Consider the following 25,574-nt stretch of genomic DNA (forward strand, 5'->3'; position numbering starts at 1 on the left):
ATCTTAGGACACGACTGCCAAGCGCGAGCTGTTCTTAATATGCAGAAAACTCAGTCCGCCTCCGTGTAATAACAGCGCGACGCAAACGTTGTTCATCACATTTGCATCCAACTAATGAGAGTGACTTCAAAGCTTCTCTTTCGCTCTCTCAAAGGGTGCGTCGACTCTTCGTGCCCCCTCGCCCAAATCTCCGATTTCCCTCCCACAGACCGAGGGCACCCATCTTTCTCATTGCAATGGTGCGAGCGTTCGAGTTGAACTCGGTCCGGCAGGCGGCGTCGAGGGCGTTTCGAGCGTTGTTCTTTCGATGCACGCTTTTTGTTGCTTCCGTAACGTCTTTGACGTGTGCCAGTGATCAACTTCCTCCATTCGGCAGTCCGCTTTAGAAGCACCTCGTTCGAGGATTGGACGCGAGGATTGGACGCCCGATTTCCCTCCCACTGAACGAGAGCACCCATCTTTCTCATTGCAATGGTTCGAGCGTTCGAGATGAACTCGGTCCGGCAGGCGGCGTCGAGGGCGTTTTGAGCGTTGTTCTCTCGAAGCACGCTTTTCGTTGCTTCCGTAGCGTCTTTGACGTGTGCCGGTGATCAGCTTCCTCCATTTGGCTGTCTGCTTTAGACGCACCTTTCTCGTTCGAGGATTGGACGCGAGGATTGGACTCTTCGCGAGACGCCTTCCACGGCACGTGATAATTCCTCGCGGCTCCATGGACTCGCACTACAGGTGAGCTCGTTTGCGACACGTCTGCTGCGACGCGCGCACTTTTAATCCTGATGCAAAGTGTTCTACGTGATACCGGGTATTACGTGGAACTGCCACCGACTTCATCGGTGCTCCTTGGGTACGGCGTACAGCGTTGCCCGAAGGCGACGCTGTATTGCGGTGAGTGCGGACAACCTTCTCGCAAGACGTCCCCGATCGGAGGAAATCAGGCGTTCTCTTCTCTTCATTAGGAGATGTACTGTGTCCGACGTCGCGTAGTTTTGCATCCCGGCTTTCTGCCATTCGGGGACGCGATATCGCGTTTGCAGCGCGTCTTAGCGTCGCGACGGACGCGCCGGTCGTTTGAAACGGGCGCGCTCTGTTTTTTTTTTTTTTTTTGCGACGGCGACCTGACTAGTTCTTGTGCGGTTATGGTGTGGCCTGCAACCTATGGCAATGAAGGGATTGATTGATTGATTGATTGATTGATTGATTGATTGATTGATTGATTGAAAACTTTAATATTCCACCGAGTTGGGGTACCCGCCTCTTGCCTACACGCAGGTAGGGTGGGGAGGACGAAGAAGTCCCCGCGCGTTGAGGACGGCGTGTCTTCACGGCCTCAACGGCCAGGCGGATTGCTCGACGGTGGTCGTCTTCGGCCTCGCTCTGGAGCAAAGTCCTCCCAGGCTTCTCTACTGTCAATGTTTTCCTTGGGCCCTGGGGAGCCAGCAGATTACTGAAGTACTATAGCGCCAAACAGACGACACAAGAAGAAGAGACACGGACTGAGTACTTCAGTAATATGCACCAACTAGCCCAACAAAAAGTTCAGCCAGCAGATTCCCATATTACATGGTCATAGTACCATTCTCCTTACAAATTTTGCAGATGGCGTCGTTATAGTCCCTCGTCTGAGTTAAGTAGATCCAATATGGTGATGTATGTTTCCCTGGAGGCGCCGACAAATGCGAGCGTCCTCCAGAGAGAGAGACCGACGCGGAGGCGGAAAGATTCTTCTTTCGGCTTTGTAATGACCTACAATTTCCCTATACGTGATGATTTTGCATTTGATCCCTGGAACTGGCTGAAGCCGCTCACAAGCTCGCCCAAGCACTGCAGGCGCAAATAAAGTTTGCTCCAATCCAATCCAATCCAATCCCGAGTACACTACCACCGGGCAACTCTGGAGCAATGAAGAGAGAGCTACGGGCGCGTGGCCGCTGCACATGTGTTACTGCGCAAGTAGTCCGCCAGCGTATGACCGTGCTTTCGAGTGACTACGGTGCATTCTTGTACCGTGCTCGGAACAGACACGGAATTGACGCAGCTTCACGTGCGGCGGTTGCGCGTTCGCTCAGACGCGGAAGGGAAAAGCTCCAAAATAACAACTTTTATATTCAGTTCAGTGGTGTGTTTCTTCTCGTTTAACTGTTTGCTAATATGGTGTTTGTTTTCTGTTCCCCAGCTTAAATTAACGCGGATGAACACGCCGGACTCTTTTCAGAAGCGCTCTCACTTGGGCGCGCTTTGCCTCCGTAGCTTTTTCTCTTCATTGACACAGAAAGTTGTCCGCGGGTTTTTATAGACGAATTTGCGTTCGTAGCGCGCTGCGCACTTGAATATGTCGAGACGGTTTCGGTTAGTTTTCGGGGGTCCCTGGATGTGTTGGTCAATCGATGTTGGTGCGGTGGTGGTGGTAAACATTTATTGCTTGAGCCTTTTTACAAGATTACTTGTGAGGGGGCTCAGGAGCGCGTAGGGTGTCCGGGAGTTTGTGGCCCTCGGCGACCCTCAGAGCCCAGTCCACCAGCCGTATTTGGTCGGCTGGGTTGGAGCTAGACACCGCGGTCTCCCATCCCTCGACGTCGGTGAGTTGCCACTCAGAGGGTGGCTGGAGCTCAGGGCATAAGAACATAATGTGATGGAAATTAGCTCGAGGTGCGCCGCAGAGCGTACATTCCTGTTGATATAGGCCTGGATGAACCAGGGCGAGAAAAGCTGGAGAAAGAAAAGTTTGTGCCTGAAGTTGGCGCCAGGTACTTTGTTGCAATTTTGTTAAAGATTTATCTGGGGGAGGGTATCTCAACCGCATTTCGCGGTAGTGGAGGGTGATCTCGTGATATTCGACCAATCTGTCTCTGGCGTTATCCAGGTCATCGGACGGCGTGGCTCGGTTGACGGCTACTCGAGCGATAGAATGGGCCATCTCATTGCCTGGATGGCCTGCGTGCGCGGGCACCCAGATGAGCTTAATTGGTCTGAGGGGGGTCTGATGATTGAGAATTTTCAGTGCCGGTTCATGAACTCGGCCTTTCGAGTAGTTGCGGATTGCAGTTTTGGAATCACTAAGGATAACCTCGGCAGCGGTGGTTGAGATGGCCAGCGCTATGGCAGCCTCCTCCGCCTCTATGGACGTATGCGCGTGTATTGTGGCAGCTGTGATGTAACCAAGTTGATGGGACACTGCACTTACGGCATAGGCTGGTTTCTGTGGGTAACTAGCGGCGTCGACACACACAGTGAGGTGGTCGTGTTGGTGTTGTTTGTAGAGGGCTTTTGCCCTGGTCTGCCTGCGTGCCTCGTGATGCACGGGGTGCATGTTTTTAGGCAGGGGGAGAATAGTGATGCAGTTTTGTATGTCCGATGGTAAAGGACATGTCTGATGGGCCTTGGAAGTCGGGATTAGTCCTAGTTTGTCCAGGATGTGCCGACCTGTGGTGGTAGAGGACAGCCTTTCAATTTGGGCTGTGCGATGGGCTTCCGTGAGCTCAGCAAGTGTGTTATGTACCCCCATGCGAAGGAGGCGCTCGTTTGGCGTGTGCCTGGGGAGGTTAAGTGCAGTCTTATAAGCTTGACGTATAAGGGCATCCACTTTTTTCCGTTTCCGTCCGGTTGAGATGTAGGTATGGGAGCGAGTATAGTATTCTGCTTATGACAAAAGCCTGTACTAACTTTCTCAAGTCATGCTCTCTCATCCCATTGTGTCTATTGGCTATCCGCTTAATCAGGCGCATAGTGTGGTGTACTGTGGTGGTGAGTGTGTTCAAGGTCGCCGTATGTCTGCCGTTGTTCTGCATGACCATGCCAAGCACTCGTAGCTCTGTGACCTCTGGAATGGAATACGACTTCATGTGGATACGGATGCTGGGGTTTGGAGTTGGGTCTGTGCGACTCTTCGGGGGGTGAAGAACAAGAAGTTCCGACTTGGTGGGGGAGCACGCGAGACCTATTGCCGTAGCCCGCTCCACCACCACATCGGCCCCTGCCTGTAAGGTCGCCTCCATGTCGCCTATGCTGCCTGTAGTGGTCCACAAGGTAATATCATCAGCATACAGGGAGTGCGAGAGGTTGGGAATATTTGCCAGGTCTCTGGCCATGGGAATGAGAGTGAGGTTAAAGAGGAGTGGCGAGAGCACTGACCCTTGCGGTGTGCCTCTGCTACCCAGTTGGACCTTGTCTGTTGTCAGTTCTCCCACAGTAAGGACCGCAGTCCTGGCCTGTAGGAAAGCTGTGACATAGGCGTGAGTTCTCCCGCCTACGTGTAGACCGGATAAGGCGTTCAGCACTGCGGTATGTTCCACATTGTCAAAGGCCTTGGTCAGGTCGAGTGCTAGTATGGCTCTTGTGCGTTTGGCATGCCGGGGGTGCAGGACTTCTTCAGAGAGCTGAAGCATGACGTCTTGCGTGGATAGATGCCCGCGGAAGCCAATCATCGTGTGAGGGAAGAGATTATGTGTTTGCATATGCTGTTGGAGTCTTTCTAGTATGACATGTTCAAAGACCTTACCTAGACATGAAGTGTGTGAAATCGGACGTAGGTTTTTTAGATCTAGCGGCTTGCCTGGCTTGGGAATAAAGGTTATCTTTGCATGGGTCCACTGTGGTGGGAGGGTTCCTGCGGCCCAGTGCGAGTTAAAGAGTTGGGTGATCGCCTGTATCGACCTGTCATCAAGGTTTCGAAGGGCTTTGTTCGTGATGTTATCCTCCCCTGGAGCGGATGTGGTTCTGAGCTTATGTAAGGCTGCGCGGACTTCCCAGACAGTGATGTCTGCATCTAGTTCTGGATTGTCCTGGCCGGTGTAAGGAGGTAAGGGGACCCTTGTGCGGTCCGCCAGATATAGGGTTTGCAGAGAGTCCAGTAGTGCTTTGTCTTCCGCTGGGTTGCTGTGCAGCAGCCGCGAAAGACTCTTGCGCTGTTGGATCTTGTTATTTTCGGGGTTTAGCAAGCATCGCAGAAATGACCACGTGTCCTTTAGGCCTAAATTCGCACTCATGCGGTCGCAGAGCTGCCCCCACTGTTGGCGTGTTAGGTGTGTTGCGTGCTCTTCTATTTCCCTGACAAGGGCCGCGATTCGGGTTTCGAGTTTTCGATTGTGCTTATTTGCTAGCCAGCGTTTCTGTAAACTGTTGTGTGCCTCCCACATGTGTAATAGCCTACTGTCTGCGAGTTCTGAGTCTGACGTGGTTGGTACCTGGGATGTGGCCATTGTGGTATCTGCCATTAGTTGCTGCACCCACGTGTCCAGGTTATCGATGGTTTCAGGTGCGGCTGCTCTAATCCTTCGAAACCTGTCCCAGTCAGTGATGGCGACTTGGCGGCGTTGTGTCTTGGAGAGCGTACGGGTAGGGATGTAGGTGCTAAGGATGAAGTGGTCACTGCCCAATGAGTTGAGCGTATTGAGCCATGTACCATTGGGTATGTGCTTAGTGAGAGTAAGGTCCGGGTTTGTGTTATGTTGGACACTGTTGCCGATCCTTGTGGGAAAATTAAGATCGTTGAGGAGCGAGAGCCCCTCGTTTTGGATGAGCGTCCATAGCGTGGTACCCTTCCGGCAGTTCTTTCTGTAACCCCAGGCAGTGTGGTTTGCGTTGAAGTCGCCCACTATTACTAGTGAGTTCCTTCCGCAAATGTCTAAGGTTTTACGTATCGCCGTTACTAGCGGGGATGCAGGGCCCTTGGGGGGGCTGTAGATGTTGAGCACAAACAGACTGGTGTCGTGTCTGTGTTGGGGAAGAAGTTCTATGAGCACTCCATCAATGTCCGGAATATCAAGTGGATGGAGCGTAGCTGTATAATTTCGGTGTACCAATGTGGCTACCCTGCTGGAGGTCGCATTGGCTATCTCGAAAGGTGTGTAATTAAGGAGCTTTGCGAGACCTTGTGTTTCTTGTAGTGCTATGATTGTGGGCGTTTGATCTGTGGGCAGGGACTGTAGGTGGAGTTGGAGGTTGCTGCGCTTAGCCCTGTAACTCCGGCAGTTCCACTGCCATACCACGGCCCCGTTAGGCCGTGCTGCCATGATGATGACTGTGAAGAGACTCGGCTACGGAGGCCGAGGTTGTAGAATTTGAAGCTAGCAGCCCATTTAGCTGAGTTTGTATCTGAGACACGGTTGCTTCCTGGGTGCCCTGCCGTTTCTCGAGCGCCGTGAGTCTATTAGCTATATTTGCCATCCAGGCGGCATTGTCTTTCTGCATGGCCATGAGGCTTTGTTGCATGCTTTGAATAGCGTTTGCAAAGCCTGTCATGGAAGTGGTCCCGTTTTGGGAATTTTCTCCGCTACCGTCAGGCTGCGCACGGCGCTTCTGGGGGGGATTCCTGGTCGGGGACGTTGCTTGTGACGGAAGGTTAGATGCCTGCGGCGCAGAGTAGGGTCTGACAGAGGGAGCCCTAGCGGCGGATGGGGGATTAGGAGAGTCGGTTCTGCGCGCATGCATGTCGCGCTTAAGCAGTGATTGAATTTGTTCACGTAGTTCGGCGATTTCGGCACTTTGTTTCTGAAGCTGGGCCCTGAGTTCCTTATTTTCCCGCTCGAGAGACGGAGACCGCGGCCCCCAGCTCACCTGTTTCGTGGACTGAATCTCCGTCCCAGGTAGAGGAGGGTAGGAGGTGGAGCGGCTCCTGGTCCGGCCGCGCCCGGTGGTGGAACGGGATCTGGACCTGGACAGCGTCCTGGAGCGAGAGGCCCTGTCCGACTTCTTCTGGGGGTCCGAGAGCAGCCTCGTGGGACTGCGGGAGCTGCGTTGTTGGGTGGAGTCGGGGGTAGCCTTTTTCTCGATCAAAGCCACCTTGACGGTTGCGGGTGGAGACTTGGTCTTGCCGGTGCGGTCAAACCGCACCTTACACTTTTTGCACCCCGTGAAGTGCGCCCCTCCACAGAGGATGCACTTGGCGTTACAGGTGGGTGGTTCGACGAGTTGATGCTCTACTCCGCATCGCGGGCAGCGGTTGCTCTTGGGGTGCGGACACACGTCCACTCTGTGCCCTGCCCTCCAGCAGTTGTGGCATGCCTCCACTTTGGCCTTGAAATGGTGGCAGGCATATAGAGTCCCATAGAAGTTCAGCTGCTTCGGGAACGCTTGCACATTAATGAAGGTGATTAAGATAGACTTGGTTTTGCCCAGAGGTCTTGCGTCAGTGATCGTGTACTGGGAGCTCTTATTCATAGCTACCAAGTCTTGGATGATTTCTTCTGGATTTTGATTGTATAGCGCATTGTAAATGATACCACGTACCGCATCGTCAGGGGCGGCCACGTAAGCGCGGAGTGGGTATTTCACGGTGTCTAGTATCAAAGAGTCCACAGCCACATACCTCTTCGCTCGGTCCTCCGCAGGGGTACTGATCGTGAACGAGTTGTTGAATGGGTTCAGGCGCAGTTTGTCCTCCTGCCGGGCGGTGTTATAGTCAATGCGGGCGTTCGCGCATACGAGTGGGAGAAGCACTCCGCCGTTGCACTGTCGCACGCACAGTCCGCCGCCGGGTCGGAATATGACCTTGAGGTCTGTTTTGGGTAGCTTGGGTAGAGGAGCGTGCCTTTTTGGCTTGCCGGAAGTCAGCGGAGCCGTCGGCGGTGTGGTTGAACTAGAAGAACTGCCGGTGGAACCGGCCGATGGCGCCGGGAGCGGACTCGACGCCAGGTGTTGGAGCTTGGGGTAGGCAGCCTTCCGGGCTTCAAAGGCCCTCTGCCACCTTGGGTCACTTGCGAACTCCTCTGGGGTGATATTTTCTCCCGCGACACAGTAAGCCATCTCCAAGGATGGCTCCATGGCGCTGAGCGGCGTCGGAACAGACGCCGGTAGGCCAAGACCTAACCGGCTGTCGTGGCGAGACGCTCGTTGCGTTAGGCGTAAAGTAGGCCTATAGCGCGGCGGCCGCCGCGTCAGATAGAAAAGCGCTTCTCGCGCACAAAGTCCGGTCGGAAAGTTCCAAAGAAAGGTGAAGACGGGTGCCGGGCACCTGCACTGACCTTTGGGGACCGGTTTCAGGCCATTTACGGTGAAATATCCGCCATCTCGGTGAAAAATTCTCGGAGCCGATGTAAGGTGCGTCCGCTCTGCTCCGCCGCTGGTGGCGTTCCTGTTGGTGCGCGCGTTCGCGCGATGACAATACTCTCGCGAGTCTCGCCTGTTGTGTGGAAGGGGAGGAGGTACGTGGGTGGGCCTACCTGCGTGGGATGCTTGTGCTTTCGTGTGCGGGTTTGTGCGTGTGTGTGTGGATGTGTGTGTGCGTGTGTGTGTGGATGTGTGTGTGTGTGTGTGGATGTGTGTGTGTGTGTGTGTGTGTGTGTGTGTGTGTGTGTGTGTGTGTGTGCGTGCGCGTGCGAATGCACACTTTACATCCTGTGAAAACGCGTGTTATTTATATTGCACACAGACAGCATGCGTATCAGTGAGACACTTTCTTTTTTGCGCTTGCCTTTCTTCTGTTCTTTCTGTTCTTATGTTCGCACACTTGCTTTCATCTGCCGCGCTTTGTACTAAAAATTATTTAGTTTTCTTGGAGAATGGAGCGTTGGAGTCTCGTTCTATGTCTGTTCACGCAATCATTTATCAGCGGGTATACATAGGCGACGGTGCTAGGGCGCGTAGCGACAGTTTGTGACGTTCTGTTCAGCCAGAACGCGTTTCAAACGTATTTGCGTCACACGAGTGTCCTAGCTGAAATCGGAGAAAATGGGAGAATTGCAGAAACAAATAAATATGCAGGCCTGACGCAGACAAGCATTGGGTCTCAGTTTCAGCGTTCGTTCTGTCGCACAGCGCATGTTTTAGTGTTTTCGCTTTGCGTCGACATGTCGCCCGAACCTACGTCTGACACGCAGAATCGGTGCGCTACAAGGCTAAGAAATCGGTATCCGTGCGTTGTTGGCCAGCTGTGACCAGCGGAAGTGTTTACTACCGGCGCTTGCAGAGCACTGAGACGTGACCTTCGAGATCCATTTCTGCTGCTGAGAGACTAAGATGGCCGTACTACTCGCGGAGATTTCGCAGCGTCGTCTGCTAAGTATCAAACGAGAGGAGAAAGGTTCTACGATAAGTATCCTTGGAACGCCATAAGGATCCAGCGCCATAAGGATGCCAGCGCTTGTAGTGCACTGAGACTTGACCTTCGAGATCCATTTCTGCTGCTGAGAAACTAAGATGGCCGTACTACTTGCGGAGATTTCGCAGCGTCGTCTGCTAAGTATCAAACGAGAGGAGGAAATTTCTACGATATGTACAACGTTGATCCTTGGAACGCCATAAGAGTCGAGCAGTGACTTAAGTCATAAATTTAGGTATAAGTTTAGTTTGTTAGTAACGCGGTAGGTGGAGTTAACGAGGCTCCTTCCATCGATTTGTAGTAGTTTGGTGCTGTTTTTCACCCCACATTGGTGATGATGATTATGGTTCCCGCCCATCAGGCTCATCGCGGAGAGACAGGGGTTCATCCCCACCAGGTGGCGGGACGACCGCCGCCTCAGTGCGTTGGCCTCCTCTCTCGGCGTCGGCGTCTGCAGCAACAGCGACGCCCTGTGCGACAGCCGGGGCCGGTCTTGCTATTGGCCCGTGTTCTTGCCGCCCGCGCCAGCAGCGGCAGCTGCTAGAACTCAGGCGACGGTACCGACGGCGCCGTTACGGTGAGTGCGGCACTCTTGAATGAATCGTATCCGTTATGTATACCAGGCGATTTTTTACATCGAAGCTGTATACCACTACCGTCCAAGGCAATTTTCGTATCGTCGTTGGCACGGTAAGCAACAAACTCGCCATACGTGGGCCGATCCCGAACATAGTGCATTACCGGCCCGACCCGCGCCGGAAGTACAGTTCGTCATTAAGGGGCCCACATACACAGCTTCGCTGGTCATCCTTCTTCACAGAGTGGAAGAGCACTGAGTTTTTAAAATTTGATTGGCAATCTTTGGGAACTTTACCCAGTCCTCCTGCTTTTACCGGAATACCGGACACGCTAAAGCATTTATAAGCTTTAGCTTGCCCGGTATTGTGGTAGACGCAAGCGGACTGGACGTTTTACCGGATGAGCGGAGGGGCAAAGGTGAACTGCCTGCACGGGCGGTGGAAGCCACCCGGTGGCGCAGAGCTATTAACACAGAGCTATTAATAACAGAGCTATTGGAGACTTTCAACGTGTCCGCTATTCCGGCAAACGGGGGTGGTTTGGACTGATTGCCGGATGGTCGGGGGCGTAGCGTTAGCGGCCGGAGCGTCGCAGCTGCCTGGTGGCGTAGAGCTCAACCAGCCAAACACAGAGCTAAAATTGCAGTAACCTACTTTATACAGCTTCACTGCTGGTGCACATTTTCGGCAGCGGCGCAATTGTGAACACGATTACGCCGCTGTCGAAAATTTACACCAGCAGCTAAGAAGACTATAGTAATTGGCTCTGTGTTTGTGTGGCTGAGCTTTGCGCCACCAGCTGGCGCCACCAATCTGTCCGCTCACGGTTACGCCCCCCGCTCATACGGCAAACCGCCCGCGCTTGCCGGAATACCGAACGAACTAAAATTCTCTGATATTGCAGTAACCAAGTGTACCCTACTTCGCTGCCGGTGAGAATTTTCGGCAGTGGCGTAATCGCGTTGCTGCCGAAAATTTACACCAGCAGCAAAGTAAAATACATTTAATTACTGCAATATTAGCTGCATTTGTCTGTTAAAGTTCAGCGCCGCCAGGGAGGTTGCACCGTGCAGGCCGTTCAGGTTTGCGCCACCACCCATCCGGCAAAACGCCCAGTCCCCTTGCGTATATCCGGATGTCGGACACGCTAAAGCTAATTTGTGTGCGGCCGCTTGATCGACATCTACCTGACCGCCCTGCACGCTGCGTCGCTTATATCCCCTTGGTAGGAACCCTCCGTGCCAGACCTCTTGGTGAAGCATAATAAAACAAAGAAAGAAAACAACTTGCTGTAGAAGCGAAAGTAGGAGTATGGTACGCGGATACTGCATTTGTGCATAATAGCAGCGCAGCTGATTGGGCAAGTAGGTGCGGACACACCTTGTGTGTAAAGCGCGAGCGTTAACAGCGAGACAAGACGGCTAAGACGATCGGTTACCCTCCGTCGTGCTCGTGTTACTGTCTCGCTGTTACACACTATTGGGATATACAGAGGTCGCGAGGCGTCTCCGTTGCTAGGCGGCATCTGGCTGCGCGGAGCGTATACGCAGAGCGCAGTTCGGTTTCTTCTGGGACGTAATGTATATTTTCCCCAACAATTAAGAGGAACCTTTATCTCGGGCTCAACTTCGATGCCGCCTACTCAAATACACGTAAAACGCAGAATTAAACGCTTTTCTGACATAACCACTGGGCTCATTACAATTACATTTGTTGCATTTGAGAAAGAGAGAGAGAGAAAGTTCAATACTAGTTACTGTTGGAAGCGGAATATTGACTTAAGGCCTGAATTTTTTAAAAGAACTTTCTTGTTCAAGTATTTCTGTGTTTGAAAAAAAAAATAGATGCACGAAGCTTTCCAATTCGTACCTCTGCACCAAAAATAGATATCGCAGTTCTGTAACTGCATCCGTTAGAGCATACAAAGCGGACATGTTTTGATGTAATAATTTATTTATTACGTGAATCGTTACGTTATCTGCAAGGGTGTTGCAATATTCCTACTCCCTTATTAAGATGTTTACTCAAGGGCCATTTTTGTCCGCTTTATAGATGTGCTTTAATACGTAGTCTACAGAATCTTGATATCGTTTATCATTGCTTAGTCAGAGTTGTAAACTGGACAGTTTCATTTTCTGAAACCTTGCGATTTTCAATCATTCTTATGAAAAAAAATTACGGCCTAGATCGTGAATTTGCTACCAACAGTCACTATAGATTTTAACTTCTTCATTTAAATGCAACGGGCTTCTGTTGCAAAATTTGGTGCAGTGGTTATTGCGCTCAAACACATCTTCGCCATTCCCCTCTTCGCAAGCTTTGTATGCGCGAAATTAAATGGTAAAAGTGGCTTACTCGCCCTACGTTCGTAACACCAGCAGGTTTTGTTATCGGTGAGCACAAACTTGATGTTAAGGAATCTAATCCTCCCGTCACGTGGCATTTCAAAGGTACCGCATGCCGCATTCCTGTCGGGTGTGGACGATCCTACATTGGTCAAACAGGCAGGTGCATAAACGACAGGCCAAGAGAACACAATAACAAAGTAAACAACTTGACCGCTGACGGCTTTCTTGCCATCCATTGCCAGGGATGCAAATGCAAACCTAGATTAAAAGAAACAGTCATCATGAGTAGAAGCAGGTGTGAGATGACGCGCTTGATAATGGACGCTAAGACGCATACCAACATTCGGCGACGCATGCGTCAGTAAACCTTTCATGTCATTGTCCCCAAAAGGGCTCAATTACCTTTGTTCGCGCTGTACGTGTACATGTCTGCGAATATGTAAGTCAAAAACCTGCCTACGTGTGGTTCCCAGTTTATATTTGTTCGTTTATTTTTTTTACCAAAAGTTTACACGTGCTGTATGACGGTTCGAGGGTGTATATATAGGGACGAGAACAGGAAGTAAATCTGCCGTTGAAAGTTAGCGTCGTGTGTGTCAGATGTGCCTTTCCGTTGTCCTTGTTCAGCTTGCGCTATAACGAAATAAGTTAACTAATTTATTATATTTTTTCAATCATACTGCCACCCGATTCGTGGCCTATCCCCCATAGTTGGTTTGGGCCACTAATTGAGGCTTCACCGTCGTCGTCGTCTTCATCAGCATGGATGCGCGCGCGCGTGTTCATTACAGCGGCGCGAATGGAACCCCCAGCATCAGCGGCGGCGTCCAGCTTCCTCTGGCCACCATAGGCAAGGTGCGCCAGCTGGCCGACCAAGCCCGCGTGATGGACTCCCACAGCACGGGGCCCGGGCCGGCGTTCGTGGTCGAGACCCAGGAGCCCTCGGGCGCGCGGGCCGACGAGCCGCGGTCCTGCTCGGCCGCCGCGGTGGCCACGAGCCGGTTCCGGCAGAACTCCCGGCTCATGGGCGTGCTGCTCAGCGAGCGAGTCGTCGAGTCGAACTGGAACCAGGTGTGCCCCCTTTCTCGGTTGCTTGCATGCGTATGTGCGTGCGTGCGTACGTACGTACGTACGTACGTACATGCGTACATGCGTACATACATACATGCGTACATGCGTACATGCGTACATGCGTACATGCGTACATACATACATGCGTACATGCGTACATACATACATACATACATACATACATACATACATACATACATACATACATACATACATACATACATACATACATACATACATACATGCGTACAGACATACATATGTACAGCCGCCCAAATCTTTAACTGGTGTGCGGGAGCGGCGACTTTTCCGGGCGTCAGCGCCGTATGACGCGGCGAGGCTGGAAACAGCCTAGTAGACGATGGGCCCAGCTGAGCGCGCTTTGTCCGCATGCGCTTAGCCTCAGACTGTTTCCAGCCTCGCCCCGTCAAACGGCGCTGACGCACGGAAAAGTCGCCGCTCCCGCACACCAGTTAAATATTTGGGCGCCTGTACATGCGTACAGACATGCACACTTGCACACATACATACATACATACATACATACATACATACATACATACATACATACATACATACATACATACATACATACATACATACATGCGTACAGACATACATATGTACAGCCGCCCAAATCTTTAACTGGTGTGCGGGAGCGGCGACTTTTCCGGGCGTCAGCGCCGTATGACGCGGCGAGGCTGGAAACAGCCTAGTAGACGATGGGCCCAGCTGAGCGCGCTTTGTCCGCATGCGCTTAGCCTCAGACTGTTTCCAGCCTCGCCCCGTCAAACGGCGCTGACGCACGGAAAAGTCGCCGCTCCCGCACACCAGTTAAATATTTGGGCGCCTGTACATGCGTACAGACATGCACACTTGCACACATACATACATACATACATACATACATACATACATACATACATACATACATACATACATACATACATACATACATACATACATACATACATACATACATACATACATACATACATACATACATACATACATGCGTACGTACATACATACATACATACATACATACATACATACATACATACATACATGCGTACGTACATACATACATACATACATGCGTACGTACATACATACATACATACATGCGTACGTACATACATGCGTACGTACATACATGCGTACGTACATACATGCGTACGTACATACATGCGTACGTACATACATACATACATACATACATGCATACATACATACATACATACATGCGTACATACATACATACATACATGCGTACGTACATACATACATACATACATACTTGCGTACATACATACATACACGCATGCACGCACACATACGCACATACAAACAAACGCACACGTGAACGCATATGACGAAACAAGACAAGCACACACATTACGAACACATGCACAGGCACGCAAGAACGCGCACAAGGTCTCGCATACAAATATGAACGAGGCAGACATCAATACTCAAGCACAAAGAACAAACACACACACAGTGGATTTGTGTGGTTTTTCAGGATAACTCAATTTCCAGAGAAGCTGTTGCGTTAATTAGAACATTTGGGTTATTGTTGTTTTTCTTCTTTGAGCCTGTAAATAACGCACGCACATTGCCCTTTGCCCGTCGCGTAACACACCCGAACGTTGGGTGAATGAAGAAAGCGGTTCTGCACTGCGTAAAAGCAGTTTCGTTATATCGAGGTGGTTGATATATCGAGCTCGCTGCTTTCGTACGTGCATGACCGCGAATGTGTTCGCGCAAGATTTTTTGCCTATATACTTTCATAACGAATATCGGATGTAACGAACAAGTGCTTTGCTTCGCGTATGACTTCGCTGTATCGAGATTCGCAATGTTGAGCAGGCCTCGCTCTCGTTCGTGCTCGTCTTCGGGCGTCTTCGTAGAGGTTATGTTGCGTGCTTCGTTACGATTACCGGATATAACGAACCATGCAAGTTCTGCTTCGCGTGCGGCTTGCTTACACGACGTTATATAAGTATATATGTAACTACTCATTCGCATTTGTGTTTCTTTCCCGCGTGCCAGTTTTGGATGCATTCTTGGCGATTTCTGTTTAATAGTTTTCTAACGAATATCGGATATAACGTACGAAGATTTGGTCCGTATACGACTTTCTTACACCGATTCTCGTAATATCGAACACTCCTCGTCCGCGTTTACGTGCTTTCTTTTTCACGTATCCGGTGGTGGGTGTGTTCGTGGAGGTTATTTTATTATGTTTACCTTCATAGGAAAGTACCGGATATAACATACCAAGTTCTGTCACACGTATGACTTCGTTACAGTCGATGTGTTCATAATGTCAAGCATGCTGCCTAACGCGTGGGCTCTGGGCGATTTTTTTTTGCGTGCTTACGTAACGAATATCGTGAATAACGAATATCGGATATAACGAATATCGGGTATTACGAACGAACGTTTGTTGCATCGAGCGCCACCTCGAAGAATCGTGCACTCTCGATCGCATACCGTGCCGACGGGATTGCGCTACGTAAACTGCAACGGATGTCGAATAAAACGGAACAAAGTTTCGTCATAGCATCGAGGTTCGTCATATACGGGGCGCACTTTGAAATCGCTTACCGCGACGACCGACTGCGCTCTTTAAAACATCTTTCTGGGCGAGTTGGTGCATACTTGACATAAAAACTGTTTACAGCGCAAACACATGCAACACTTGCATGTGTTTGCGCTGTAAACAGTTTTTATGTCAAGACTGCGCTCTGCTCTTCACGACAGGACTGGCCGAAGGTGTACTCGAAGCGGCGCACGCAGCGACTGTTGCTCGAGAAGAAGTTGTGCGCCATGCGGCATGAGACCCGCGATCTCGAGGTGCTGCAGAAAGAGCAGCGGCGGCGGTGGCTGAGGGAGGCGGACGCGTTCCGCGAGAACCTGCGCAAGTGCGGCCAGAAGAAACACCTGCTCGAGGTATGCAGCCTCCTCCGGAGGTTTCTGGGACAACTAAGGTATTCGCGAGACAAAGAGCCATATAGGCGCCGAGCACGGGGGTGGGGCGGTGGGCGGGCTCCGGGGTCCGAGCCCCCTCCGAAGTTCTCCGGGGAAGGGGACGGCGATGCCCTACCCTCCCCCCCCCCCAACACACACACCTAAAGTGTCGGTACCAGTGTTCTGTCACCCACATCGCTTCAGGTGTCTCGTGAGTTACCCTTTCACTTAAAATTTAATTAGGGCCAAAAGCTTACTGCATCATTGTGGGCGCGGACATGCACGGCTTTTAAGTCATAATTTCCCGTTATTTCTGTAAATCCTGGCAATAGTAGGACCGGCGCATGAGAAGCACCAGAGGCGGCTACCTCATCCCTAATTATTTTCTCACGTCTACATTTTTTCCACTGTAAACGCTACGCACGGACACAATATATTTAAATGTATACACGAGACAAAGTTTATTATATTTTTTTAATATATGGAGGTCGCCATTTAACAATTATTTCTTATGTATGAATAGCCTATGCCCAGAAAATTAATATGTTTCTTTATGTTCACCTTGCTTCAAATTGCTTTGCGTGCTTTTTATCCCCTAAAAAATAAAAACCTGCAGGCTTCAGTGACCCCTTTGGTAGTCTTTTATCGACAGCGTGTGAAATGCACGTCAATTATATGTGTCTCAGTGTTGCTTCTCTTTCCAGTACGCAATGCTAAGGACTCATGAAAAAAAAAACTCTTCTTTTCATTAAAGTTTATTCTCTCCCTCTAATAATTGACAACATTTGTTATTAGGGACGGAGAAATCGCCGCTTGCACGCAGAGATCATAAATATATATAAGTCGGTCAGCAACCAAAATGAGGCCAAGCCGGGTTCACTCGAAATTGGTATCGATGGCAATCGTGCTCAGCAGCGCTCATAATCGGACTCAGAGTAAAAAAAAAAAGAAGCAAGAAAAGAGAGGCTGCAGTATCGCCGGAAAGGCGAAGCAGTCTTAGTGATAGCGAAGTATGAGACGATTACACGAAGGAAAATCACGCAACCGAGAAACGCCAGATTCTTGGTGGTGCGAGAGGGCGCATGCTATAATACTGAACTGTCTCGTACCGTACTATATGGGATCTGTACTCATATAAGCTGTCACGCTTGCGCGAACAATTGTTCGAGGTCACACGAAGTTTCTTCAAGTGCAGTTGTTATTAAATGCTATATATATATATATATATATATATATATATATATATATATATATATATATATATATATATACACATGCGTGCGTGTGTGTCGTTAAGAAGGGTGGTGGGGCCCCAGCCCTCCCCCCTCCGCCCCCCGGAACAACGAAAACCTTGTCGTGTTCGTTCTAACGAAATAGCTCTTGTCGATGGGGTACAGCAGGACGACTTTTAGGGCTAACTTACGCCCGATCCACAAGGCCTTCCGCTCGCGTGCGGTAGGCGTTCCGTTCGCGTGCGGTAGGCGTGCGAAAAAATGCCCATGTCGCGCACAGGCGCACAAATTTAGGTTCGCACTGGATCAGCCCGAGCACTGAAAACCGAAATTCGCGCACGTCTGCGCGACATGTGCACTTTTCCGCAAGTCCGCACGCGTGCGGAAGGTATGCGGAAAACAGCGCAAGACGCGCACTGGTGCGCAAATTTCAGTTTACACTCGGTCCACACGGACATTGTTGCAAACGGAGATTTGTGCACAGGTGCGCGACATGTGCAGTTTTCCGCAAGTCAACATGCGTGCGGAAGGCAAGCGAAAGGCAGTATGGATTGAGCGTAAGATCAGCCCTAAGATCGGCCCTTATGTCCTTGTTACAAAGGGCGGGGCTCCTGGCACCAGATGTCATAGCAAATTCCGGTTATACGCTGGAAGTTGTCACGTGCCCTCTAGGGAGTGCTCAAGAATTTTTTTCAAATTGCTTCATTAATAGCAGAGATTAAAATATTTTAAGTGTAGCGAATCCCTGATTTCCGGAGGCGAGCTTCACTGCCAACATTGACACTCTCCCCGCTTGCATGGTCTAGCCTGCGCAAGCCATACGTTCTCTCATACCGGAACCGTATATTGCGTCACGAATATACGTCACGGGGGCCTCGCCTTCCTCATTTCCTTTTCGCTCTCTCTCACTCACTCACTTTTGCGTTTTTACTGCGCGGCACACTTCCGGTCGTCGACGATCTCGCGTGAGAGGTGTTGTTGCGTTCGTCTCCTCTCGCGCTTGGCACGGGATTCTGCGCGCTGCGCACGAGAGCACCGACGTTCTTGATTGGCTGTTTCTGCAACGCATTGAAGTCGTTCCCCGGGGTTGCGCGCACGTTCGAAAGTATAGTTTCGTTTTCGGCGCGCGACTGCGCGACGTGGGAACAAGTAGACGAAACGGACGTTCGTGCCATCTTACTACGGCGCGGAGTGAAACAAAAGACTTGCGGATATTCGATTTGCAGGTTTCGTTATTTATCCAAAGACTAAATCGCCTATGGTAGAGCAGTATACCAAACAAACAAAAACAGCTGATGTACTCGTTTGATTAATTTCAGAGTGCACCTCATCATCAGATCGCGGTTCTGGAACGCGAAAACCCTAAATTTAATTTTTTTTTAACAATTTTCAAGGCCAGAAAGCAATATCTGTAACATTCCTAATTGACTGCGGACTTAACACATATATGTCGGTTAGTCTTTCAGCAAGCACCCTAACACTGCACAGGCACTAATACAAACTAATTACCTGTGGATTATTATGTGTCCAACTTAAGTTGCTGTCGGTCTAGCGGGAAACTAACAAATAACTGTACTAGACTAATATAATTTCCTACCAGACTAGGAAGTATCTTACGCACGAAATATAGAAAAGTTGATTAGGCTAATACAAATTTATATTGTAATTTTCGCTAGGCTTGCATGTTTGCAATGTCCAAAACTGGTGGGAGGACGTTCAAGTGTCGACAATATTATAATGATAAGATGATGAGTATTAGAGAGGACTGATACGCAGCTGTTAAAGTTCTTTCCTTCTTTCTTTCTTGTTATCGAGAATATGGTAGGGGTGTTCTCTATCAAGAACCCGCCGCGATCCTAGCTCTGGGTTAGCTATTTGGCGTTCGACTGCCGAGCATGACCAGGCTCCGGGTGTCCGATTCTCGGCCGCATTTCGGTAAAATCAAAATGACAAAATGGAAAACCGGTCGTGTGCCGTGATTTTCGTGCGCATTGGAGAATCCCGGATGTGCAAAATTAATCGACGCGAAAAGCTCGCAAAGGGTACGTATCTTTCTGATAACGAAACTTTAAAAAAAAGGAAAGGAAACGCTGCCGTTTACCAATCGCTGGATGTGACGCACGATGCAGAACACTCAGAAACGGCGTGGCTCACTGGCAGGACCTCCGAGATCGGTAATAACCTTCAAAAATCTCGGAGGTAATGTGTTAATTTAGCCTTGCGTGCATCAACCATGCTATAGCCGCCAAGTTCCCACACATGCTCTGCCGCGGTGTCCTTTGAAAGCCGTTAATAATTGATGCAGACAATTACCAGCCCTGCACCCTTGGCAATATTCACGCAACGTTACCAGTCATAGTTAAGTTACGTTGAAATAGACTTGCTGTTGGCCTTTCAATCTTTTACTCCGTGTTGAAAGCTGGTTCGTTCGTATTCCTTTAACGTGTACACGTCGAAGCCTTTTGCCACCATGATTATGCCTGAAAAATTGAAAGTGTTTGCCCCCTACAAGTTCGTCAACGATGAACAAGCTCTTGACTATCTTTCATCGCTGCATCTTTTCTGTTTCAGGTGGCTCGTACCTGGAAGGCCCAGGGCACCGCGTCGGGCCAACCGACCATGCCTAGCAACTGCAAGACGGCATTTCGACTCAAATGCGTCCCTTAGCTCGCTACTTGTACACAGCGAAGCTCCTTTTTAATAATTTTTCTTGCTTGCCTGCTTGCTTGCTTGCCTGAGGAATAAAGCTGCATGTATTGTCACGTTAGGTGTCGCTAGTAGCGGCAGTGCCGTGTCCTTTTCGTTCTAAGTGCTGAGGGCTTACTGTTTACAACCCACATGTATATGTCAATGTACGTGTTATTTCGCTATATTCGATAATTCCTGTTGCTGTAAGTTGAGCGCGGGAAAGGCAAACGCGCCGAAGCAAACAATGCTGAGGTCCTATTCTGGGAATTTTGAAATTCAGCCACATTGTCAGATACCACAATGGCGGCATTTTCAGCCAATCAGAGAGGCCGCGAGTAGCGCTCTGGGCCAATCGGAGCTGGCAAGATGGCGAAGTCGACAACATGTCGCAATTTCACAGTGTTCGGAATGGCGCCTTTTTTCAACAACTTTTCAATTGAAGGCACTTATAAGCATCAAACCAACTGGTATTTAATTAGTATAGTGGTTAAATTTTCACTCAACAACACTTCGTTGTATGTGCGTGCGTGCGTGTGTGTGTGTGTGTTTTGCGTGAATATGTTCTCGGTAGTCAGAAACGCTCGAGTTTTTTATTTTTATTTTTCCTTTGTACGAAATTGTGCTTAGGCTTTGCAGTTTTTTTTTTCATTCTGCAAATACGGGGATTCTGCGTGGTTTTACGTTCACTATAAGCAGCTCTTTGTCGCAATGAAATATCCTTCTGCGACCCCTTGTGCATTGTAATCCACGGCGGCTTCAATGGTTTTCAAGATTAAAGGTCCGTTGCAACGGAATTTCGAGCCATGTACGAGCTTAGATTCAGATAGACGTAGATACAGAATAGGGCGCACTGCAAAATTTTACGTTCGGAAAACGAGGGGACGCGTCACGATATCCTCGCGAACATCGGCGTTCTTTTTTTTTTTTAAATAGCGAAACTGAAAAATAAGAAGCTTCGCCATTAGCGCATGTCGGAAGTGACGCACGAATCAGATCGCATGACTCCACGGCACGACCTCCGACGAGATTGGGCAACGCCTGCGGCCGTAGAGTTTCTCACTATAACACCTAGAGGGAAATCTGGCGCCACCGTCCATGGGAGTTTCTTAAGGGGCGCCGTGCGGTCATGGGAATGACGGTATATGTGTATGTATTTCATTAGTAGGAGTCGCAGATCTTCGGGCCGAATCCTTGTGCCGTCTAAATGCAAATACATGCAAAATTGGAGAGGTGCTTTTATGAGACGACCACTGTGCCGATTTGAGTGAAATTTGGCGCATTTCAGAGATAAAGTTAAATTCTAGCGGCTGTAGCAAGCAGAATTTTCGTTTAGCTGTGGCCTGGAATTTTCTTTTTTTTACAGAAATTGGCGAAAATCGGTTATAGTTATTATAATAGGAACACGGAGTTTAGAAATCCGTAACTCTACGCCAAATACAGATGTCGCAGTTATATGAATTGCAATAGTTAGAGCATATATAAACATGAAAAACGATGTATGAAGTTACAGCTCTGGTGTAACTTTTTCAATGCTTACGAATGTTCCGCCCACTTAGCGGTACACCTCAGACACACGCATAATACATCAGTTTCGTCCGCTTTAGGTTTATTATTAGGTGCAGTTTACGGAATTGTGATGTTATTTTTCCGTGTATCTGACTTACAGGGTTGTAAACTTGATAGTTTCGTGTTTGGATTTTTTTTTATTATTTTCAAGAACTTTCATTTAAAACATTCAATAAGGTCTAAATGAAAAGAAAAAGAAGAGGTCTGCTTCCTACAGTCACTACATTTTTAAATTTTCTTTTGCATGAATAAACGATTTGAATAAGCGATTTCTCCGTTCGCACACACTTAGCTATAGGAGCACTCGTGACCGTGTCTCGAACTAATTCTTCGTCTTAAATTTATCTGCTGTCGTCGAGTGTGGAGAGGATACATCTTGTTTTGTTTCGTCGTGGTCTGCCATCGCCGGGAGTGACGGAGCGGACAGGTGGTGCTGCAGCGTGACGGATATAAATACGGCAAAAGTTTGGATGCGCTGACGCTGGTACACGCCCGTTACACTGGCGATACGCATGCAGCTTCGCGCTTATCGGTTCGTACAGCATATACCTCGGTTCCGTGACGCCTGCAGGTCACGCCGCAACAAACATACGAGCAAAGCCGGGAGCGCGAAAGTTACGGATGACGATGCTCTCGCGGCATTATTCGTCGACGATTTGAACGATCACTTGAGCCGGATAAGAAGAACTATGCGTGCCCGTTCCGTCTTTCAAAAGTGTAACGCATTGCCTGCGGAAGCCGATGTAACGCTGACAGGATCGCAGCGTAGTTGCAGCTTTCCACGTTGTGCTTGAGCCTAGCAACCAAAAATCTACTACTTTCGATCGATTAGAATCTTTATTTCTTTTGTTTTCTTATCTTGAAGAAGCAGCTGGCGAAGGGCTTTTCGCATACAGTCCAGTATAAGCGACACGCCGGTAGGCGACCGTAGCCTCATCGTCTCTCCATTTCCCATCGAGTTAGGCGTTGTCTGCAGACGCTTGCCCAGACACACCCGACCGCCGCCATGCCTCAGAACAGGGCGCCTTCCGCGGTCCCCAGAAGCGTGGGTGCCGTTCGCGGTCGCTCCCTGCCATACGTGGTCGGCCACGCCAGGTCTAAACTCGCCCTTCCCATGGCTCTCGGCGCATCCACGACGTCGTCGGACGCGAAGAAGCCGGCGGCGGTGCCGCCGGGCCAGCCTACGACCTGCATAGCCTACGCCTTCCAGCCCGCCCAGGGACAGGAGGCCATCTTGCTCATACCGACGACGGCGCTCAAGTTCGAGCTCCGCGACCAGGCGGGTCAAAAGGTGCTGCAGTTTCTGCCGCCTTCTGCGGCGTTCCTCCCGTTGGTCAAAACGACGGCGAAGCCGTCTTCCACGGCGATTGCGGCCCAGCAAGCGCATCATGACGCTCCGGTGGCCACCATAGCTCCGGCCGTGACGAAGCAGCAGACGACGCTCGCGTCGTCTGCTCCGAGTACGAAAGACAAGATGTCGCCTGTTTCTGCAAGGGCTGCCGTTGTCAAGCCGACGTTTCGCTTTCAAGAACGGCCCGCGTCCTGGAATGGCGCTCTGCGGCTGGACTTTGGCGGCGAGGTCCATAGCGGCGTGGCGAGTACCGCTCTTGAGCCAAACACCAGCAGCAGCAACAACAAGCTGGAACCCGTGAAAGCCGTTCCTGGACGGGAACATAGCGAAGAGGCAAAGCAGAAGGCGTACGTTCGCTACGGATCGAACAACGAGTTGATAAACAAAATCTTGGACGAGAGAGTCGTCGACACCAAAGATGAGTTGGCCTGGCCGGACAACTCATCGTCGAGGAAGGAGCACATTAGCTGGCTCGCCTCTAAAGTGCGGTCTGCTTTGGTGGAAACGCGTCAGACGGAAATTCGACTCCAGCAGAAGCAAGCCGAAGTCGCCGAGGCCAACGATCTGTTTCGATACAAGCTGGTCAGATTCCAGCAACTGGCGGCACTGATGAACAGCGACGAATTTCACAAGGCTACGGTTGAAGCTGAACTGGAGCTGATGCAGAACGTCCACGGCGTTGACCTAGACGGCACTATTTGCGCCCTGTAAGGCTTCGGCTGCTGTTTCGTTTCACAGTAACCATTAGAAACTGTGTCGCAAACATGTCGAGCTCTTTGGTGGCGACTCGGTGTCTGTTCTGGATTTGTCGACATGTTCTAGTTTTTGTTTATATGCTAATGCTTTCTAGTTCTAATACATACTGTCCATAAAGTCTCGTCGTGAGCTCGTGCTTGCCACGCATGCTCTTGCTCAGTGTTCTTGAAGAACGTCAATAAAGCACGATGATGATTATCGTATGCATAGGCTCCGGCATATGTCGCGTTAATATGCGACTTAAACGACTAACAACAAGTCGCATATTCAAGTCGTTGTGGCCGTCCAAGCAAACAACAAGGAAGTTCATAGTAATTGTTATAAAGCAATGTGTGGATATATTGAACCGCAAGGAATAAAGTCCGGTTTGCTTGTATCGTGCGTATTTTTTTCACTAGTGACCGAAAGAGTTGCTTGCGTTGGAAGGGCAGCCCGATGGAATCTCCTCTAAGCGTCTTATTTTCGTAGCACAAAATTTTTATTTCGGCACGACCTCGGCGTGATGACATTTCTGCCGTCGTCGATGTTCATCGCTCGGTGGTTGCGAGTGAAAACGCCTCTGTTTCCAGCTTCTGCGCTACGGCTAAACTGTAGTACGGTTTGCTTGTGGTGTGCCCGAAGTAGTGCTAAGCAGATGGCCTCATTGATGTTCCCGCTTGGTTCCTCGAGCACAGTGTTTGCCGAAAGCGGGTTACCAAAACCAAATCTTCGCGCCACGTCTGGGATAGCCGTCCGCCGCGCCATCTCTGGAGCGACGAATTACTCACTCCACCGTCCTAGGTGGCGCGGCGGTCCTTTGTGTGCGTTTCGGCCCGCTCCTGAACGCACACTGTCCCCGTTTATAAAAAAAAAAATATTGTAGTGGTGACCGACTGTGTAGTGACGCCGGCGATGGATACTTGTTGACCATGACACACGACGCGGCTGTCACAGGTAAGTCTCGTTCTTCCATCGTCCGCTGAAAGATCCGATCGCAGTTTGCCGCCCGCCGGTGATGCTAGTGCAGCTGACGCGAGAGGCGAAACTTAGGCCTAAAAACCCGCTGCCTCTCGTAGCGGCCAAGACGATTTGTGTCGCGCGCCGGGTTTCTTTCGCGACCGCCTCGTTTCGGCGCCAGTGACGCTGGAAGCGACCGAGAGTCGCCTCGGCTCAAAAACCCCCTTCGTAAACGAGCTTACACGTGCGTCTTCGGGGCAACGCGTTGACGACAGTCTCTTTGGCGGGCCGCAGCGATGCTGTAGGTGACCGAGGTCCGCTTCGCGCGCAACTGCTTCAAAGTGCGACGACGTCGCCCCATGTGCCCCTCCGCTGGCCGGCGCGCTAAGCCTATTTTGACGTGTACCCCGCGTAGTACTCGGGCTGCGCTGCGCATTTCAAAGTGCACGCTCCAGCTGAGCGATTTTTTTTACACGTTGCGCGAAACGGTAGGACCCCACCTCGCGAAACGAGATACGTCCAGTTTTCGAGCGGTTTCCGCTGTTGGCGGTAATGTATGCTACTACTACCATGCCGTGTAATCTGTGTCCGAGCCGGCGTTATAGATGCGGGACCCGAGAAAAATCTACGCGAGGTAGCCAGTTGCGTTTCCTGCGGAAGGTTATGACAGGCATGAGGCCGTCCGCTTCGTTTCCGCCGCAGGCTTGCTACATTTAACTACCAGAAGTGCGAAGCCAGCGATAAAAACACCGCTTAACGTGGTTATCACCACACCAACGCACGTTTGGTCGCAGCCCGCCTCGATATTGCTCGGTTGTGCGCAGTCTCTTGTGTGCGAGAATACTCTTGCAGTGCTTTTCAGACATTTAAAGGTTATACGTATATATATATTTAGAGTTACAAAGGCCCGAGGTTGATACAGAGCGCGGAGTCTCACTGAATTGATTAGCTCTGTCGCCATTGCCGACCTCGTGTTGTTCCTTTTGCGAAATAGCCCCGATAGTTCTGTTCGCTGGAAACTTAGGCGCATTTGAGTTG

General features: G+C 50.2%; 2 protein-coding genes across 5 annotated transcripts in view; both read left to right on the plus strand.

The window, feature by feature from the left end:
* The first annotated feature begins 273 nt into the window (after positions 1–273).
* LOC139049046 (uncharacterized) lies at positions 274–20,001 on the plus strand. The gene is made up of 5 exons (XM_070524161.1): positions 274–726; positions 9,396–9,611; positions 12,752–13,031; positions 15,801–15,989; positions 19,811–20,001. The coding sequence occupies exons 1-5, from the start codon at positions 710–712 to the stop codon at positions 19,904–19,906; spliced, it is 798 nt and encodes a 265-aa protein (XP_070380262.1). The 5' UTR covers positions 274–709; the 3' UTR covers positions 19,907–20,001.
* A 4,359-nt stretch (positions 20,002–24,360) lies between these two features.
* Positions 24,361–25,574, plus strand: part of LOC139049047 (uncharacterized) — a 35,286-nt gene continuing 34,072 nt past the window's right edge. For 2 of the 4 annotated variants that reach the window (XR_011508080.1, XM_070524162.1), the window contains exon 1: positions 24,362–24,533. The gene's annotated coding sequence lies outside the window, so the exon portion shown is untranslated. Of the gene's footprint in view, positions 24,534–25,574 lie in introns of all 4 variants that reach the window. The other 2 variants (XM_070524163.1, XM_070524164.1) reach the window with 2 other exon arrangements.

This window comes from Dermacentor albipictus, chromosome 8, assembly GCF_038994185.2.
Source record: "Dermacentor albipictus isolate Rhodes 1998 colony chromosome 8, USDA_Dalb.pri_finalv2, whole genome shotgun sequence".
Taxonomy (NCBI): Eukaryota; Metazoa; Arthropoda; class Arachnida; order Ixodida; family Ixodidae; genus Dermacentor; species Dermacentor albipictus.

What these genes read in the sequence shown, in the direction of transcription:
- LOC139049046 (XM_070524161.1), top strand. An exon ending in GTACCGACGGCGCCGTTACG is followed by an intron (nt 9,612 to 12,751) that starts GTGAGTGCGGCA and finishes TGTTCATTACAG; the next exon opens with CGGCGCGAATGGAACCCCCA. An exon ending in AGAAGAAACACCTGCTCGAG is followed by an intron (nt 15,990 to 19,810) that starts GTATGCAGCCTC and finishes TTTCTGTTTCAG; the next exon opens with GTGGCTCGTACCTGGAAGGC.